The 21,118-nt window shown below is 42.8% G+C and overlaps 1 protein-coding gene across 1 annotated transcript; it reads right to left on the bottom strand.

The window, feature by feature from the left end:
* Positions 1-2,314: 2,314 nt before the first annotated feature.
* rgn (regucalcin) lies at positions 2,315-15,662 on the bottom strand. The gene is made up of 8 exons (XM_079511689.1): positions 15,534-15,662; positions 14,299-14,462; positions 13,004-13,189; positions 12,613-12,713; positions 12,060-12,174; positions 6,431-6,562; positions 3,485-3,639; positions 2,315-3,207 (listed from the first exon to the last, which is right to left on the bottom strand). Exons 2-8 carry the CDS (start codon positions 14,459-14,461, stop codon positions 3,157-3,159), a joined length of 903 nt encoding a protein of 300 aa, XP_079367815.1. The 5' UTR covers position 14,462; positions 15,534-15,662; the 3' UTR covers positions 2,315-3,156.
* Between the last annotated feature and the right edge of the window lie 5,456 nt (positions 15,663-21,118).

Here is a 21,118-nt window from a genome sequence, read left to right as displayed (position 1 = left end):
ATCTCCCACAAAATGTCAGATTTGTTTTTGTTCTTGTCTTTATTCATCACTGAAACAATACAATCATGTATTAATTATACTGTATGAATAGATGCGTCATGAATTAAAAAATGGCACGCAGCCACGTAATATAGACGTTATAAAGAGGTTGTAATATAGAGGATTAAGCTAATTGTTGTTGTATGTCATTCTTTTACTTGGTTTCTGCATCTTCCTGAGTTGTCCTCCTCCGCGCAGGAGGTAGACCATGACGTATGTGTCATACGTCATGATACGTCACTGTGGCGGTGCATATAAAGAAAACTGTAAGATTCTGAGAGTTCATTCAGGAAACAGGTCGGCTAGGCAGCGACGTAGAGTAGTTAAGAGCAAATCCATTTTCTCGGACTTCCAACAATGAGGAAACCTGAATACACAAAGCAAATATCTGCATGGGAATTAGCATGGAAGCCTCACACAGGGCAGACCTTCAGAGAACACATGGAGGATCAACCCATCCCCAGGTTCTCCCAGAAGCAGCGTCTGTACTCTGACCCTTATGCCGCCGGAGAGATCGGAAACCGCCCTGTCCACCCAGCTCAGGGCCACGGCGTGCACGCAGCCTCACAGGATTGGCCAAAGGTGGCCGCCAAGGTGGAGGTGATGGGGCCGGAGGCACGCACATGGAGACTTTGAGAGTTCAGTGGTGCGCAAACCATAGGCAATGACTACTACAGAGACGTGGAAGAAAGTCATCTTGTCAGATGAGCCATCCTACCCGCATGGCATACACCACAGGCCTGAAAAGCCTGACTCCCACAGCCAGCGAGGGCCACTGGTGGCTCCATGTGGCTCCAACGTGTGGCTTTGTGTGTTTGTGTGTCTATGCATTATTATTCCACCCCCTGTGATGTCATGTGGGTCAATGCATCATCATCATACATACATCATAAAAGGCGGCGCTCACTTTGCACGAGTGTGATCTTTCTAGGATGGTTTGTGTCCACCTGCAACGGGCTGACCATACACTGGTCAGGCAATCACCACTATTATATCCTACGATGGAACATAATGCTATCCTGATGGGAACAGGGCCCCATGTAGGGCATCTCTCTAGGTCGTCCTCAGACGAGCCCTCCATCGTTGCTTCCAGTCATCCCGGTTCTAATCTCTATACATCTGGCCAGCTCGTTGGTGCTTTGCACTCCTGCGTCGTTCTTGAATACATCCAGTGTGGGACGTCCTCGTGACCATGTGTTGGTTCCCACAGCACCACTTTGCTGGCTGGCAGCTCTTGGTGTCTTTGGCAGTGTCCTGCTAGTCTCATTCTCCTGGCTGCTATTTTCTGGCTCACCCTTGGCATTCCATTATACTGAGGTGTGTTGGTAACATGTGTGTTCTTACTGATGTTGAGTGCCGCACGCAGCATTCTGGTGTAGCACCCGTCTAGAGACTTCTGCAGGGTTGGCTTCAGGGTCCAGCACTCACTGCCGTATAGGAGAACAGACTCTACCGTTGCGTAGAATTGGCACATGAAAATGTGCCTATGTGCCAATGTTAAGTACTGCACGCAACATTCTGGTGTAGCTTCCAGGTCCAACATGCCATATAGTATGTACCGTTAGCCGCTGAGTTTGACTTGACGGGGGTGGTTGGAGTTCCATACACTGGTCATGCTGTTCAGGGCCTCAGCTTACATGATTACATTATTGTTATTAGTTAGTTATTAAGAAACTATACCTTTCAAGACGGGAACCCATGTTTGGCTTGTTTTTGCCATGTACAATAGCAACGTATGTTTTTTTTTTGTAATTTTTGAGGGGCGCTATGCACAGCGTTGTGTGTTTGTAGCATGGAATGTGATGATTTGATTGGCTGATGAGTTTTTCAAAACCGTAACTGGTAAGGATTTAGAAGGCATTTTTAGAATTGGCCTCATGTCTAAATTGGTAAAAGTCAGCCGTACCAGCCCTGAAAAAATAAAAATCACACCTGTGTGTCTCATCATCATACATCATCTCATTCCGGCCAATCACAATTCACGTCCTCACTGATGGTGAACACAATGTTGATGTAGACACAAAACACTGCTGACCCCTGCTGGTGAGTCGTGGTGACACATCAGCTTTTCAATGCAGACACTGACAACTATAAGAAATGCAATTAAATAAAATACACATTAAAAAGGTTGTGGCAAATCGTGCATTTTTAATTATTTTTTCATTATAAAAGTTTAGTTTGGTAAAAACATAAACAGTTCAGTTTAATTTGACTAAATAACCCAAAACATCACAAATTACAGCATTTTCAGAGTAGAAACATTACTATGCTCTGATCAGATATCACCATTTACAAATGGAACCATTTGTACACTCTCAGAGTTAAAAATCACACCCGTGTGAACTGAGTGGTGTAAGGTTTTATATAGCATGATCAGCTGTGGTCTGACGTAATGTCTGACGTTAAAGATCTTTGGCTAGGTAGACTCGTCTTCTGATGTGATGATTTGTGACCATGAAGTTGATTCAGCTGGAGTTTTTGTCCGATGTGAGGTATTATATAAGGCAAGGTATTATATAGCCTGATCAGCTCTGATCTGACGTAATGAAATCACACCTGGATGTGATTTCACAACTGGCTTGTTTTGTGCAGAGAAAATGACCATGGTTGCTACGGTCATCCAGTTCACCCGGGTGTGATTTAATTACGTCAGAAATTATTTTGAACATAGCAACCATGCTCATTTTTTTCTGCACACAAAAGCCAGTTGTAGGAGTGGTTTACACCACTCAAAAATAACTTTTACAATATACATTGGGAGCCCAGAGATAGAAACGCCTTTAAATAGGGGACCGTAGGCTAATCCAAGTCAAACCGATGGTTGAAAATCACTGCTAGAGCCATACAAATCCTCTCTTATGGGGGTCCTTGGCTTATATTTTCAAATGGGGGGTCTGTAGGCTAATGAGTATTATTTTGGGGGTCCTTGACATGAGAAGGTTTGGGAACCACTGACTTAGATAATGTGCTTTTATCTGGTATGTTATATGTACAGTATGTGATTGTTTAAATTATTATTCTTATTCTCGGGATGAGAGCGTCTGCTAAATGCCTAAATTGTACTCCATTTACTGGTTGTGGAATGATTGGCAGGCTGTGGTCCCCGCCTCCTGTGGGCTAACCAGCGAATGAGTTTGGAGGAAATCCGTTAACACCCAAACCTGTCACCTGTAGAGAAAACACACGCATGTCATGTCAGTAACATGTTTGAAATATTTATTTATTAAACCATATCGTTTATGTGGAAAATATTATCCACATAAACAGAGGTACAAGAACGCCTTGTGGAGGACATAAAACACTGCCAATGCACTGAATGTAGCCAGGCAGACGCAGCGACGGTTCCAGAAACTGGGGGTGCTATGGGGGGCTGGCTATTTAGAGCTGGGGCTAATGAATTTTGCCCCCCTTGCCCAACACAAACACACACACACACACACCTCACCTTAAACACACAGCCAGCCTGGGGTTGTTGGCCTTTCTCGGCGGCGGTGAGACCCAGGGAGGCAGAGGTCACATAGAGGTCACTGTAGGACGCGCCCCCAAAGCAACAGGAAGTGGTCTTCGTTACGGGAAGCAGGACTGTACTGAGACGCACACCTGGAGAGACAATTTACAATTTACAATTTAGGCATTTAGCAGACGCTCTTAATCCAGAGCGATTTACATTAAGCAAGAACAAAAAGCATGGGAATACATCACATATGTAAAATGCATTTATCGCGAAACATGCGTAAGCTAAGAACGTGACTAGAACATATCTATATAATGACACTATACATATAAACTATAACTAGAACATATCTATATAATGACACTATACATATAAACTATACATATATGCTATACTATGCTGTACATATATACTATGAAGTGCTATGACTACATACAATGCACTTATTGTGCTGTCTACATGACATGCTATAAGTCTGTTTCAAATGCTATATAAGTCTAAGAAGTGCTGTCTAAGGGGGGTAGGGTAAGTGCTATGGGCCATGATGGAGTCTGAAAAGGTGGGTTTTCAGACTACGGCGGAAGATCGGGAGTGATGCTGCAGTTCTGATTGCAACGGGAAGTGCATTCCACAGTTTTGGGGCCAGAAGGGAGAAGAGTTTGGGACGTGTGGAGCGTTGTCCCGGCGTTTTTATTGAGGGTACTTCCAGCTTCCCTGCGTTGGCTGATCAGACGAACACAAATCATCATCAAACATCAATTTGTGGGTCTTGACATTGACAACATGTTTGAGAACCACTAATATAGAGTAAGGTTGTTCGAACGTCTGAGGTGCGACAAAGATTTTGACAAAAATCCAAGAATGCAGCATACAGTATGTACATGCTGGCCTAGGACGAGTTGAACTACTAGACCTGTGCCCGTCGACCACCGGCCTACTTGGGAACAATGCAAGTTGGGAACCTACAGTAGTCAATGTTCCCTCTAATTTCTCATCGGTCTGAGCAAACACTCAATTATGTTGCTGAGCAACATAATTATATGATGAGCGCACTTTGTACATTACGCTCATGTCATGTTATGGCTTATTCAAACCTATAGAATAACAGTTGCATTACTTTTGATAAAATGTAGTGGCAGTTACATAAACAATAAAAAAGCATATCCATTATTATTCAGTATTATAGTTATTTGAACACATGTAGAGGAATAAATGTTGACAAAATGGTGTGTACATAAACAACAGGCCTAAATGAGTCAACAAAACAATGCATTAACATACTGATTGACAGATGCCTAAAAAAGGTTAGCCCTGGCTGACAGGCATTATGATTAATACAAGACATTATGCATGCATTATGATGTCTATATGATGTGAGCATTTATAGGCCTACCATTTGTAGCCTTACTAGCCTACACTCCGAGTTAAATTAACAGATTGGGCTTGATTTATTGAAGTATTTAACAGTTTGCAGAATTACAGTACATTTCAAGCACAACTCTATAGGGCTACAAAAACTGTCTATGGACGACACCATTACACTTGTTTACAATAGGGTCCACCATTTTCAATTCATCAGAGGGTCCCAGTCCAAAGATGAAAATCATAATGAAATGGCCTAGGCTAATTTATATCAATTTAATTTCCGGGGGTCCTTGAAATTAAAATGGCTGAGAAGCACTTGGTTAAACTGTAGACTATAACAACAGGTCTTGGTTTAGAAGTAATATATTGAATAACATAAATATAGGTTTTTATAGGCTAGACTGGCATTGTAGTGATCAAGGTGAACTACAGTGAGAAATGAGATTATCTCTCCTTCATTGTCTGTCGATATGTCAACACAACAAATACAATGTGAATTGAGGATGTTCAGCTTCAGTCAGTTTTTTAGTTTGTACCTGGAGGAGTACGTGCGTTATCTCTGCTGTGCACAGCCAGGGGAACCATGTGTTTAATTATATCCATGGTCTTTTTTCAGTCGCTTTCCATGTGCGACACAATGTGTTTGTTTTGTTAGTAGCCTACAGCAGGTGCAACCTGCTGTAGGTCCAGCTGCCGTTGGTCCAGCGGCAGCTGGACCAACGGCAGCGAGTGCGTTGGTGAAAATCATAACTCGCGAGTGCGTTGGTCCAGCGGCAGCTGGACCAACGCACTCGCAACAGAAGCAACCCAACTACAATTACAATACACAAATAGATCTCTGGTGTGGTTAATGTGCGCTCTGTGTGCTACACAGATTTGTTCTGCGCGGGACGTTCCCAAGCCGTGCACGTGCGTTAGGAGGAACATTGACAGTAGTATGCAATACATGTTGTCATAGCACCCGTTTTAACCGTCTGAATGATGAGATCTCTGTATCTGTCTGTCTGCCCGTGTGTGCAAAGAGTGAAAACTGATTGTGAAAAGTGGACTGGTTATCAAATGGCAGGTGTGGAGTTGCCATGGAAATCAATTGGCCGAGACAGAGGCTGGGAATTCCACAGGTGAGGGGGCACGGCTCATTAGGTGCAGTGGCAGGGGCTGACCAGAGCCTTGCGTGGTGATTCTGGACAACCGTGTATTTATGTGGTTACAGACGAACATACGTACATACACACGTGCAGAGACGTGGTGCATTTATTGTAAGATAACGAAAGGAAGCAAGGCATGACATGGCATAGTATAATTGCATGACATATGGCATGGCGTATGGCAGTGTTTCTCCGACCTGTGTGCCGCGGCACTTTAGCGTGCCGCCTGAAATGCCCAAGTGTGCCGTCAAAGAAATGGAATGAATGTAATGCCTCCCCCGACAACAATAGCTGGGCTGCAGTCCATTGAACACTCGTCCATCACGGACACACAGACAATCGCCTGTCTGCATAATACGCCGTATGCCGGACCGGTATATGTGGCATGCCATGTCATGTTCAGTAAATAGATCAGGACACTGACCAGTGTTGGGGTCAATGTTCAGAACCCGTCCTCCGTTGTAGCAGGCCACCCACAGGTTGCCCTTCACGTCCACAGACATTCCATCTGGGATGCCTTCATCCTCCTGAAGCTTGTATACCACACGGCGCTCACCTGCACGCACACACACACGCACGCACGCACACGCACAGCCAACACACAAATTAGTAGTATTGAATAAGAGAGTTAAGAATCCTCTCACGATTGATGCTACCAACTGACATGATATGGCTACTACTATGCAGGTGTATCTTGGTCACTCGTTCTCATTGTTTGGTTTCATAGATTTGTTTTTTTCTTGACCAATAAGGTACATTTATAATAATGTAATTTAGATACCAACTGTAAGAGCCATTTATTTTCTATCCATTTCTTTTCTATGCATTTTATTTCTATAATTGACGTCACGGTCAAGGCCAAGGTGTTGGCCTTGTCTAGGCTATATGAGGGAGTGGCTTACAAGGCACAAGTGCTACTGAAGTGAAAGAGGCAACAGTTTGTTGACTGTATCATGAGAACAAAGGCTGTTGATAATCTCATTGTTTAACCTGCTGGAGTGACGTAACCAGTCCGTGGTGTCAGTTCAGGACTGACGCTACATTTGGTCAACAAACTGCCTCGGTTCCGGACCGCTTGCCATTGGGAAGCAAGTCGAACCGGCGAGGCTCGTTTGGAAGGAGGAGGAGGACACATCACACGGGCCGCAGAGCAGCGTGTGTTTGTGAAGGCGGACGGGACGGGATCATCTTCCACGGCGGACACAGCAGCGCGGTGTCAACCCAAGCTACAGGGGTGCTACGGGGACATCGGCAGCCACGACCGCCGCAGCTGTCCGCTGACAGCAGCGGACTGGACCGGACCGGACCGCGGCGCACGGCGATCGGGATCGCATGATTCGCATCTCATCAACGCTGACGGCGTTCAGCAACGTGCATGTGGTAGGCTAAATGCTTTAGCGGCACAGCACCGACACTTAAAAACAAGTTGAACAACAAGTACATTATTGAACAACAAACAAGGTCGAATTAACATGGATCAAGTGGAGGCGCTAAAGAGCGCTGGTGATGACAATGAAGTTGAAATTGAACTTGAGTCTGGGGAAATGGCCATGGGAAAACGGGTGGTCAAAATGACTCCTAAGGCTTTGTGTGAGAAACTTGAAAGCTTGCACAGGGAAAAGTCGTCTCCACACCATAGCGCAAAACTTTCTTAAGCTGCGCACTTCTTAAGCTGCGCGCAGCTTAAAGCTTGAGTTTTTAGACAGCTGGTGGATGGAAATTAAGCTCCACCTCCGCGGAAGACTTGAGCGGAGGAGAGCGTTTCCGGGAATCTGGCCGTCGCGCAAGTATTCGGCGGAGGTGGAGCTTAATTTCCATCCACCAGCTGTCTAAAAACTCAAGCTTTAAGCTACGCGCAGCCGAGAACGTGCGCAGCTCTTTTGACCGTGTGGCAGCACCTAAAGAAAGGCCAAATTGAGCAAGCTGACAACTCTGAGGGAAAATGTTACTGCCTTGTGGGATGAGACACGTGAAAACGAGGCAAAAGATGCATTTCATATTTTCAAAGTGTTATATGATGAAACAATTGGTGTTCACACAAAACTGTTGGGGCTTGTTCCGGCTGATGAAGCCATAAGACAACAAACCTGGTATGATGCAAAAATGCTTAATTTTGATAAATTTATGAAGAAAATGGGTGAGAGGTTTTATGTTCCAGGTGATGATGATGATAATGATAACAATGATGATGTTGATGATGATGAAAATGTAAATGCTGGGAGTGAGGGTTTTGTTGCCACAGGCGACAATAAAGGTGATGATATTAACATTGAAACTGAGAGTTCTGTTGCTGCCCGTGACAGTGATGTGGTTGATGTTGAGCCACATGACAGTATTTCAAATGTCACTTCCAATGTGTCAGATGGTCATAAAAGCAGTGCTTCAAAGTCCAGCAAAAGATCCTCAACCTCATCTGCACGCATCAAAGCAGAGGCGGATAAGGCCGCACTTGTGGCTCATGCTGCAGCACTAAAAGAGCTACATGCTTTGGAGGAACAGGGCGAGGCTATAAGGAGGAAAAAAGAGCAAGTGGAGTTGAATGCCAAAATAGCAGCCTCTACTGCCAAAATAGCAGTCCTACAGGAGGCTGGCAGCAGTGTCACTAGCAAAAAGTCAAATGGAATGGAGTCCTATTTCAGACAAGGTGCTAAACCAAAAAGCCAACCTATCGTCACACAGCAATCCTCAACTCAACAGCGTCAATCAATGAAAAACCCAGTCACTTCTCAACATCACAAGCATCATAAACAATCAGTGCACACAGCCACTCTGGATCCTGTCAAAACACAAGCAAGGCAAAAATTACCTCAACCAGTTTTGCCATCTCAAGTCCATAACCAGGTATCAGGGGATGTGTACAACATATTACAGAGGCAAAATGAAATAACATCACTCCTGGTTCAAACCCAAACCTCTCACTACTTGCCTCACAGGGAAATTCCATTTTTTGATGGTGACCCACTAAAGTTCCAATCATTCATTAAGGCTTTTCAGCACTGTGTGGAGGCTAAAACTGGTGATTTTGGTGATTGTTTGTACTATCTTGAGCAGTTCACTAGGGGGCAGCCAAGGGACCTAGTGCGCAGTTGCCTTCATATGCCACCTGAAGAGGGTTATCCTTCTGCCAAAGCACTTCTCAGGGAACATTTTGGGCACCCATTAAAAATAACAGCAGCGTACATGGAAAAAATCAGGACATGGCCCAATGTCAAAACGGAGGATCTTAAAGGTCTCAAATCCTATGCACTTTATTTGAGAGAGTGTGCAAATGCTATGGGGGAGTTACAGTACTTGGAGGAGCTTAACATGCCTGCTAACATGAAGGCCCTCATACAGAAACTCCCATACAAGCTCAGAGACCAGTGGAGAGGGAAGGCATGTGACATCCTTGACAGACATGACCGAAGAGCTTGTTTCCCAGACATTGTGACATTTATCGAACAGCAGGTCAGAATTGCCTCCGACCCTGTTTTCGGTGATATCCAGGACAGTCCTCTGGGTAAACCAATTATCAAACCCAAACCTCAACCTCAAACAAAATCACTGTATAGAAACAGTTTTGCAACTCATGTTGAACTTTCTGATGAATCTGAAACAGACTCTCGCCCATCCTGTCTTTATTGTGAACGTGATCATGCTTTGGAGCAGTGTCCGCAACTGAAGAAGAAGGCACATCAAGAAAGGCTTGACTTTCTAAGGGAGAAAGGCCTGTGTTTTGGATGCCTGTGCCCAGGGCACTTGAACAAGACTTGTGGCAGCCGCATGAATTGCTCCCACTGCAACAAGAGACATCCCAGTGTTCTGCATATGGAGAGACATGAAATGGGGAGTTTTGGAGCTACCAATGAGCAGCAAACTATAAAATCTGAGAATTGCATTATAACTACTTGTGGACATACAGGGGCTGGCAACAGTAACGGCATTCTTCCCATCTTGCCTGTACAAGTGAGATGCTCAGAGGGCAGCAAGGTCATCCAGACCTATGCTTTTCTGGATCCAGGAAGCACCGGTACTTTCTGTTCAGAACATCTGGTGAACAAACTGAACACAGAAGGCCAAAGAACCAAAGTCCATTTGCGCACCATGGGTCATAGCAAGATGGTACCCAGCTGCATGGTTAATGGCCTGGAAGTATCTGAATTTACCGGCAAGCTATTTTTCGAACTTCCTGATGTGTTCACCCAAAAGGAAATGCCTGTGTCTACTGCTAACCTGATCAGTAAAGAGGAGCTGGATAAGTGGCATTACCTCCAAGATATCCAGATCCCTAGAATTGCAGCTAATGTGGACCTGTTAATTGGTACCAATACCTCAAAGTTAATGGAACCGAGGGAGGTGATTAACAGCCATGGAAAGGGACCTTATGCTGTCAGAACCCTACTGGGATGGGTAATCAATGGTCCTTTACAAACCAATGGCATGCATAGTGGGAGTGGCCCCACAGTTACTGCTAATTGCACAGTGGTAAACCAAGAGTCTACAAAAGATGGTGGTGAACCAGCAGCAGACTCTACTGTCACCAAAAGGAAGAAGAAAAGGAAACGGAAGGCAGTGACTGTCAGTGAGGTCAAGGATCAAAGTGATGCAGATGAGGTACCACCTGTTGAAGTGCTCTATTCCTCTGTGGAAAAAGGCCAGAGGAAGAAGGAAAGGAAGAGCCCAGTGGCGATCAAATCTGAGTCTAAGGAGATGCAAGCAAGGCAGCAGGATACTGCAGAAGCGGCTGTTGCTAAAAGGCTGCATAGAGTGGTAAAAGAAAGGCATCACCCAAAGGAAACAACATCCGACCATGATGGCAAGAGAGAACTGCCGCTGGAGAAAAAAGAAAGATGGAAGACCTCAAGAAAGAGGAAGAAAGGAAAATGGCTGAGAAAGAAAAGGCTCAAAGGCCAGACAAAAGGGAAATGAAGGAACAAAGTCTAATTTGGAAAAGGATTCCAATCTAAAGAGACTGAGAAGAAAATAATAGTGGACTGAAGAGGAGGGCCCTTAACTAAAATCTGCCTTATGTGAGGGTACGGATTAAACTTTTGAGTTTTGTTATGGCAATAATGAATATGGAATATTGCCCTGGTATTGGATACTTAAAGGTTTTTTATTTTGGGTTGATTTATGGCTCTTTTGTATTTTTTTGTCTTTGAATTGCTCTGTTTTGTCCTACCAGTAGCAATTAGGGGCTGGTGTGTAAGAGCCATTTATTTTCTATCCATTTCTTTTCTATGCATTTTATTTCTATAATTGACGTCACGGTCAAGGCCAAGGTGTTGGCCTTGTCTAGGCTATATGAGGGAGTGGCTTACAAGGCACAAGTGCTACTGAAGTGAAAGAGGCAACAGTTTGTTGACTGTATCATGAGAACAAAGGCTGTTGATAATCTCATTGTTTAACCTGCTGGAGTGACGGTAAATAAATGAATTCAAACGAAGTCAACGTTTATTTGGTCATCAGTTTTTGGTTTTTATTATATACACGTCTAAACTAGATCTCGCTTTCAGTAACCAGTCCGTGGTGTCAGTTCAGGACTGACGCTACACCAACATTATTTTAAAGACATATGCTAGGTTCATGGTTATAGATCATGGTTAGTTTCAATGCAAAGATTGTTATTTAGATATTGTTTAGACTAGCCTCATTGTTTACCTGCCGTCCTACAGTTTCAATGTACAGATTAGATAGCATGCTGTTTAGCCAGATGCTACGTTCATGGTTGACCAGGTATCCTACACACACAGCATTCTATGCACTGCATATGATTATTTACCGTGCTGATTGTAAGTCTCCCTGCATATGAATGTCTGCCAAATAACTACATTGAAAAATCACACCTGTGTGAAGTGAGGGGCGCTCTTATCATCATACATCATCATGACGTAAAATAGACACTATGCCAATTTGCTCAGACACTATGACGTAAAATGCTTTGTTTGTAGGACAAAAATAGACACTAAGCCAATTTGCTCAGACACTATGATATAGGAGGGGCTAGAGCCCCTTAAAATGAAAGGGGTGTGTGTGTGTGTGTGTGTGTGTGTGTGTGTGTGTGTGTGTCTTACTTATAGTTCCAGTGTGTATGTCGTAGTGGAAGGCATCCACAGAGAACCTCAGACTGTCGATGTAATAGAATGTTGTGTGGTCTGGGGACCAGTCTAACCCATTGGAAATGGATACCTTGCAACACGACAACACAGCAATTTACAAGACAAATTTAACAGACACTCTTTTCCAGAGGGACTTGCAATAATGCACAGAGACAGTCTACTGTAGTGTCTCTTGGAACCCAGGTAAACCAAGAACAAGACCCTACAGTAGTATCCGTCTACAATATACAATGGAAACAACAAACAATACGTACATTGAAACTATAGGATACAGGTAAACAATAAACCACCTGTTTATAGACAACACGAAATAAGTGACCACTTATTAATATATCTTTGCCAGTGCTAGCGTCATTGAAACAGAAGGTGGCAGGCAGTGTTGATTTCTATTTAGTTGTAGTCATAGTCTTTTGAATGAAAAATAATTACATTTTTGTCATAAATTGACTAATAATAATAATAATCACCATGATTCAGGAGAGGAGAGAAGAGGAGAGGAGGTGTGTACCTGGTCAAAGTGTTTGACCACTTTGAGGTCAGAGGTCAGGGAGAACAAGGATCCCTGGTTCTTCTCCAGAACAGCAGGACTCGTCTCTGTGGCCATCGTACCTATTGGCAAGGCACGTTTATTTGTATAGACAATTTCAACTGCAGGGCAATTCACAATTAAACAGTAGGCAAAGAAAACACATTATAAAAGGACATTTGGATTGAGTAAAACAAAACAAAAGAATAAATACCTTTTAAATTACATTTGATGATAAAAGCAGGGGTATGTTTTCAGGGCTTGTGACAGTGTATTCAAAAGACTAGTAGGACTAAATTAAACTAGATTCAAATGTTCCTGTCAAAATCAACACTGCTACGCTGCTAAACGAGGCCCATGGTAGCAGAGGTACCTGCGAACAGGCGACCGACGGGGTCCACCTTCCCATCGTTGAAACGGTTGGTGGGCTTGTCCTGGTCCACCTCGGCCAATGATGACATCACACTCTGAGCCAACCAATCGACTGCCACGAAGTGGCGCCCCACCCCCGCCACGTAACCACCCGATCGCCGCGGCAACACACAGCCCACCATGTCACCTGACGAGGAAGATGGCGAGTGAGAGAGAGAGATATGTCTGCGAACAAGAAGGTACTGGAGCAGCTCAGACGATTTAGGCCCTTAGTTTATTATAACAGGGTGCAAATAAAAGTGACAAGAGAGATATGTCGGTTTATTGACAGTGTAAAGTGAGGATCTTGTGACATTAGTGACACTTTATTGTCCCCTCATGTTGAAATTGAATGAGCCAACGGGTTTTCTGTGTCTGTGTCAAAACATTACAGACAGACAGACAGACAGACAATAGGCTCTATTGTCCTTTATAACTTTATTTACTTTATATTGTCCTTTGTAACTGTTATGCTGCCTTTATAACTCTTTGAGTTAGTGAGTTATAAAGGATAGAGGGCGGACCGGGAGCGACAGCCCCACCCCCCCCGCTATTCATTTCAATGGAAGTTGCTCAGTGGCGTTTTGAAGCACCCGGAAGAACGCTCTACTTGCGGAAGTGCAAACGAGCGCTCAATGTTAGTTGTGCTAAATGCACAAGCCCGCCTGCAGTGCCACCTTTGACCAGTAGGGCTGACGACTTCAACGTTGGCGAGCCGTTCTGGGGGCTTGCTCTATGCACACAGAATAACTCTTCCTACTTCCGGGCGCCCTCCCTACTGTGTTACCGATGATGATACTAATGAAGGATCTGTTCCATTCTGGTCAAACTGAGTCCGGGTGCTGATATTGTGCATGTTGGCTCACTGGAAACACTCTGCTACACCAGTGGCTCTCAAATGTGTCCTTGAGTGGGTTCCAAATGGGTGTGAAACTCTGAGTGTACAAATGGAACCAAATGGACGGTCACGGGTCCATTTGTACACTCTCAGAGTTAGGGGGTCCTTGAAATTAAAAAGGTTGAGAACCACTGTACACCAAATAGAACAGAGACTTCATTAATAGTATCGTCGATAACACCTGTGAAGGAAGCAGGGAAGGGAGAAGAGTTATTCATGTGCGCATAGCCATAGAGCCTATTTGCGGGCTCCCTAAAACTACACAGCAGATGATAAAGAATAATAACGTAAATTAAGAATAATAAAACACAAAAATAAGAGCAGTCGCTACTTTTGTGAATAGCTTCTGATTGGCTGACCTGTGTCCATGGACCGGATGCTATTGGCTGCAGAGTTCCAGCGGTGGATCTTCTTCTTTGTGATGTCCACAAAGAGCAGCGATTGGTCGGATTCCTCCCACACTGGCCCCTCCCCTACCTCACAGCTCTCCTTCACCACACACTCAACCTTGACGGAAGACATGCTGTGTGTGTGTGTGTGTAAGAGGGGATTGAAAGACAAGCACATATTTCATGCAAATGTACTATGCATATTACACTATGTATGAGTGTACAGGGTTTGATGAGGTCAGATCAACATATGGAATGTCAGAACAGGTCAGCTCCATATATGGAGATCTAAGGATGTCAGCGGGGGCAGTGTCTTGAGTGTACAGGGTTTGATGAGTGCCCAGGTAGGGCCGGGCCTTAATTCTCGGGCCTGTTGAGAATTCTAGTTTTCGCCGGCTGCTGGGCGTAGCTGCACTAATAACTTTGGGGCAGGCCTGTGACCGTCTACAGTTTAAATGGACAGGTATCAGTCAAAAGGGAGACATCGAAGAGGAAGGATGGATGGGGAAGGATCAACATATGGAATGTCAGAAGTTTAGAACAGGTCAGCTCCATGTGGAGATCTAAGGGTTTGAGGTCAGATCAGATGTAGAGTTTCTGGCCAATATTGATGACATCCTGTACTCAATTATTACTGTTGTTGTTTTTATATTGTTTTAATGATGACGATAACTGTGGGGGGAGAAAATGGGAAAAAAATGGTATGTTCAAACTAAACTTAAATTGTTGAAACCTGCTAACAATAAACATATATTTAAAAATGGGATCTCCATATAATAATAATAATAATAATTTATTTTTAATATCATTAGATTATTCAATTTTGAGTAATATATTTTTTTAAATCTTGAAAATAAATGAAAAATATTGAAAATAAAAACAATACAAAAATAACACGAATATTCCCCTGTGGGGGTCCCCTGGCACAGCATCTTTTCAACCAAATACATATTAATGAGGGGCCCTTGACATGAAAAAGTTTGAAAACCACTGGATTATAAAACTATTTTGTTCTAATTATTACAATCCAACTCCAGTAACATTACATTGAAATACTACTACTATGCAAACACCAATAAGCTACAAGTCTTTGACTTGTTCGATGTTGGTGTGTTGTCTGAAGCTATTGTTTAAATTTTACAACATTATTGTTTATGTTAGTTCTACGGACTTTAACTTATATGAGAGACTCGATGATGTCCTACCTTAACCGCAGATGTCAGCTCAACAAGTTGCAACTAATATAAGTAGGCCTACTTGAATTTAGGAAACGAAATGAAAGTTCAGGCGGAGTCACTTGAGTGTCGGACTGGCTAACAATCTGTGGTGTCAATAAAATAATGACCAGTCAGTCGCTGGTCATTATTTTGACTTGATCACGCGTTACCAGTACCACCAAAGAGCTATAAAGGAGGTTACCACCCCCAAACGGTTACTTCCTGGTGTTTCACCAACATTGCTACTCTATCGAATTCCGTGACGCACCTGTGGTTAAAGAGAATGGCATTTTATTTCATTCATTCGTTCACTCATTCATGATTAATCCATCATCATCATCATCATCATCATCACCACCATTATAAAAGGAACATTGCAACACACAAAAGGGATCGTCACTCTTTCAATCTAGACTCTGTGGGGAATCAAAATGACTAGTCCAGCAAGCCTGGGAATTTGGGAAACCAGACAAACACAGGACTAAAAATAGTGATAAGCAGTGATAATGTTAGTCTGGTCATGCCAGGCTACAATTTTGTCCTGTCCGTCCTGACACATTAGTTTAATAGAAATCAGACAGTGTAGGGCGGCCTATCCCATTCAAAAGTCCCGGAATTCCACAGGTCACAGATTTCGGTGTATCCGTCGATCCCCTCTGCTCTGGACACAGAGGGTGCGTTCGGAATTGCGCACCGGGAGCGCACTCGCCTATTAGTTTGCATTGCACAGTGCGCTCAGTGCGCTATTTCCGAACGCGCCCAGAGTTTACTGGGTCACTGATTTCAGTTCAACACCGTCAGCACAAAGCATAAAGAGCAGAGACACTGACAGCCGCTGAGCCGCATGAAGGACTGAATGAATAATAAATGCAGCCATAAATGCATGCTTGCTTACCGTATACTAGTTTTTCCATTTAGAAGTTCTTAATAGAAACTCTAGTAGTAGTTTAAAATGGTTAATATTAACAAGACGTAAAGACAAGACAGTAAAACTGATTGTGTATATTATTTCCAAGTTTAAAAAAAAAAAACAAGAATTCATACATTATGAATTAATAACGAGCTGCTGCCAGAATTGTGCTATGAAATGTAAATATCTGTGACCATCTGTATTTAATGTGTGTGGAAACAACATCAGGATGCGTCCAGAGAGAGAGAGAGATTGTGCGATTTCCACAGTGCGATTTCCACAGCACAGCATAGGGACATTACATTCTCCTCAGACATATTCATATATCTTGGTAAAGAGTGTAGCCTATAAAGTAACCAAAACTGAGTATCCTACCTTTCCATCTACAAAAGGCTCAAATGTCATGTGAAAAAATACAATTACGTGTATGGCATCAATGTAAAATGTGCATAGCCTATAAGCATGTGACGGTTTTTGGTTCAACCGGTACAATCCGGTTTCAACTAGTAAACCGTTTTAATGTATTTAAACCGACCAAACCGCTTTTTTTGGTTTACCGACGGAAGCGGTCGCAACGCTCGCCGTGGTGCTCAAGCTTGACTGCTGCTGCTGTATGCAGTGCTGGCTGCTGCTTGTAGCCTGAAGAGCGGAGCCCAGCACACACACGAGGACCCCCTTTCCACCGGTTGGTTTCCAATGGGAACCGGTTCAGTTCTTTTTGGTTCTTAGTCCATGAGCCAGAGCTCCAAAATCGGTGGAAAAACTAGACCTATATTAAATTGTTCATCGGATCATTGGATCAATACAAGTAAATTAATATAGCTGCAAGCAGCGATAAAGCGGGACCAAGATAGAAGAAGAACAATGCGCAATAAGAACAACATGCACAAATGAGACTGACGAGCTGAGTTGTCGGTACCGGGATTTGAACTCACAACCTTGTGGACCGAAGGCGGGAGCTCTACTGACTGACCTACACAGAGACAATCAGTGACTATATTGTAAACAGTAAAACCATTCAGTGATTTGGTAAAAAGAAGGTGTGTCCTCATTTTGGACATGTCTTTATCCATTACTACAGTGTGTTTTCACGCACAGTTAAAGTGTGTGTGTGTGTGTGTGTGTGTGTGTATGTGTGTGTGTGTGTGTGTGTGTGTGTGTGTGTGTGTGTGTGTGTGCGTGCGTGCGTGCGTGCGTGCGTGCGTGCGCGCAAACTTCTCTTTGTACGCTTTCAGTGCTATTTGGCATGACCCTCTACTATACTGTAAAGTGACATAAGCATATGTGTGTATTAGAGGCAGAAGAATAATTTTCACAAACCAGCAATTTTCATTGGCTCATAATCACTTAACAAAAATGTGCTACGATTATTTGTCCGTATAGGTCCAAAGTTCACGTGTACAAGTTTTCGTGCATTTTGATCAAAGATCCTGGGAGCGGATACACTTTAACTGTTTTTCATATAATTCAAAATGGCGGGTGATCTAAAGGTCAGAGGTCAAAAGTCAGAACACAAAAGTTGTTCAGCATGAGGAGACACATATGTGTATCAAAGTCATTGCCAACGGTCAAACGGTTCATGAGATATGCACGTTCAAAGTTTGCAAGTTTGCAAGTTTTGCATCAATTGAGTGCTATAGCGCCACCATTTGGCCAATCATGATGGGCTTTGCATAGTCACCGTTTGGCATGGTCCTCTATCATGTTGACAAGTTTTGCGAAAACCGACTGCACGGTTCAGTCAGAACAGCTATTTTTGGCGGAAGGAGAAGGAGAAGAAGTACTGCTCATATAATTCAAAATGGCGGGTGATCTAAAGGTCAGAGGTCAAAAGTCAGAACACGAAAGTTGTTCAGCATGAGGAGACGCATATGGGTATCAAAGTGTCATTGCCAACGGTCAAACGGTTCATGAGCTATGCACGTTCAAAGTTAGCATTTTCAATTGAGCGCTATAGCGCCACCATTTGGCCAATCATCTTGGGCTTCGCATATTCACCGTTTGGCATGGCCCTCTACCAGATTACCGCGTTTCGCGAAAACCGACTGCACCATTCAGTCAGAACAGCTATTTTTGGCGGAAGGAGAAGAAGGAGAAGAAGAAAAATAAACACAAAAACAAATATAGCTGCAAGCAGCGATAAAGCGGGACCAAGATGGAAGAAGAACAATGCGCAATAAGAACAATATGCACAAATGAGACTGACGAGCTGAGTTGTCTGTACCCGGGTTTGAAACAACAACCTTGCGGTCCAAGGGCAAGAGCTCTACTGACTATAGGCTACACGGAGACAATCAGTTACTCCATTGTTAACAGGAAAATCATTCAGTGTTAGTTCAGCAGTACTCAAACTTTTAGAAATTAGCAGATCTACATGCTCATAACATGTCCCGGTACAGTACAGTACAGTACAGTACAGTACAGTACAGTACAGTACAGTACAGTACAGTACAGTACAGTACAGTACAGTACAGTACCATATGGTACAGTACGGTACAGCACAGTGTGGTACAGTACAGTACGGTATTACACATTGCACTTATTACACTATTACACTATTACACTATTACACTACTATTAAACTATTACACTACTATTACACTATTACACTTATTACACCTATTACACTATTACACTACTATTACACTATTACACTAAATACACTTATTACACTATTACAACATTTGACTCAATACACTATTTCAATATTACACTATTACACTTATTACACTATTACACTATTACACTACTATTACATTATTATACTATTACACTATTGCACTACTATTACACTATTACACTTATTACACTATTACACTACTATTACACTATTACACTATTCCACTATTATACTATTACACTATTACACTACTATTACACTTATTACACTATTACACTACTATTACACTATTACACTAAACACACTTATTACACTATTAAAAAATTTGACTCAATACACTATTTCAATATTACACAATTACACTATTACACTTATTACACTATTTCAGTTACTAGTATCTCTATTATTGTGATGCCATGTCCTAGTGCCTGATGGGTCAAATGTAATCTACTTCAATATTTATATAGTTGAGTCATCACAAATCTTGCAGCACACAATGGATACACTGAGTTGTCTTTACCGGGATTTGAACACACAACCTTGTGGTCCAACGGCGAGAGCTCTACCAACTGAGCTATGCAGACACAGTCAGTTGACTCATTCTAAACAGTAACATCATTCAGTATAAACTTTAGTGTGTGTGTGTGTGTGTGTGCGTGCGCGCGCAATTTTCATTGGCTCATAAAAACTTCATTTTTTCACTTAGAAAAAATGTGCTACGATTATTTGTCCGTATATGTCCAAAGTTCACGTGTAGAAGTTTTCGTGCATTTTGAGCAAAGATTCTGGGAGACGTTACATTTGAACTGTTTTTCATATAATTCAAAATGGCGGGTGATCTAAAGGTCAGAGGTCAAAAGTCAGAACACGAAAGTTGTTCGGCATGAGGAGACACATATGTGTATCAAAGTGTCATTGCCAACGGTCAAACGGTTCATGAGATATGCACGTTCAAAGTTTGCAAGTTTGCAAGTTTTGCATCAATTGAGTGTTATAGCGCCACCATTTGGCCAATCATGATGGGATTCGCATAGTAAAGTGACATAAGCATGTGTGTGTATTAGAGGCAGAAGAATAATTTTCACAAAACAGCAATTTTCATTGGCTCATAAAAACTTCATTTTTTCACTTAACAAAAATGTGCTACGATTATTTGTCCGTATAGGTCCAAAGTTCACGTGTAGAAGTTTTCGTGCATTTTGAGCAAAGATTCTGGGAGGAGTTACATTTGAACTGTTTTTCAAATAATTCAAAATGGCGGGTGATCTAAAGGTCAGAGGTCAAAAGTCAGAACTCGGAAGTTGTTCGGCATGAGGAGACACATATGTGTATCAAAGTGTCATTGCCAACGGTCAAACGGTTCATGAGATATGCACGTTCAAAGTTTGCAAGTTTTGCAAGTTTTGCATCAATTGAGTGCTATAGCGCCACCATTTGGCCAATCATGATGGGCTTCACATAGTCACCGTTTGGCATGGTCCTCTATCATGTTGACAAGTTTTGCGCAAACCGACTGCACGGTTCAGTCAGAACAGCTATTTTTGGCAGAAGGAGAATAAAATAAAGTACTGATCATATAATTCAAAATGGCGGGTGATCTAAAGGTCAGAGGTCAAAAGTCAGAACACGAAAGTTGTTCAGCACGAGGATACGCATATGGGTATCAAAGTGTCATTGCCAACGGTCAAACGGTTCATGAGCTATGCACGTTCAAAGTTAGCATTTTCAATTGAGCGCTATAGCGCCACCATTTGGCCAATCGTCTTGGGCGTCGCATATTCACCGTTTGGCATGGCCCTCTACCAGATTACCGCGTTTCGCGAAAACCGACTGCACCATTCAGTCAGAACAGCTATTTTTGGCGGAAGAAGAAGAAGGAGAAGAAGAAGAAAAATAAACACAAAAACAAAGAGTGACCAAAGTCACTGCGTGACTTCTTGGTCCCTAATAAGTGACCTAAGTGACCAAAGTCACTGCGTGACTTCTTGGTCCCTAATAATAATAATAATAATAATAATGGCTTATAGAGGCCTCTAAATACAG

Source organism: Electrona antarctica, assembly GCF_951216825.1.
Source record: "Electrona antarctica genome assembly, chromosome: 10".
In the NCBI taxonomy this organism is placed as follows: domain Eukaryota; kingdom Metazoa; phylum Chordata; class Actinopteri; order Myctophiformes; family Myctophidae; genus Electrona; species Electrona antarctica.
The sequence above is the reverse complement of the archived record's forward strand: the minus strand, read 5'-3'. Positions and strand labels throughout refer to the sequence as shown.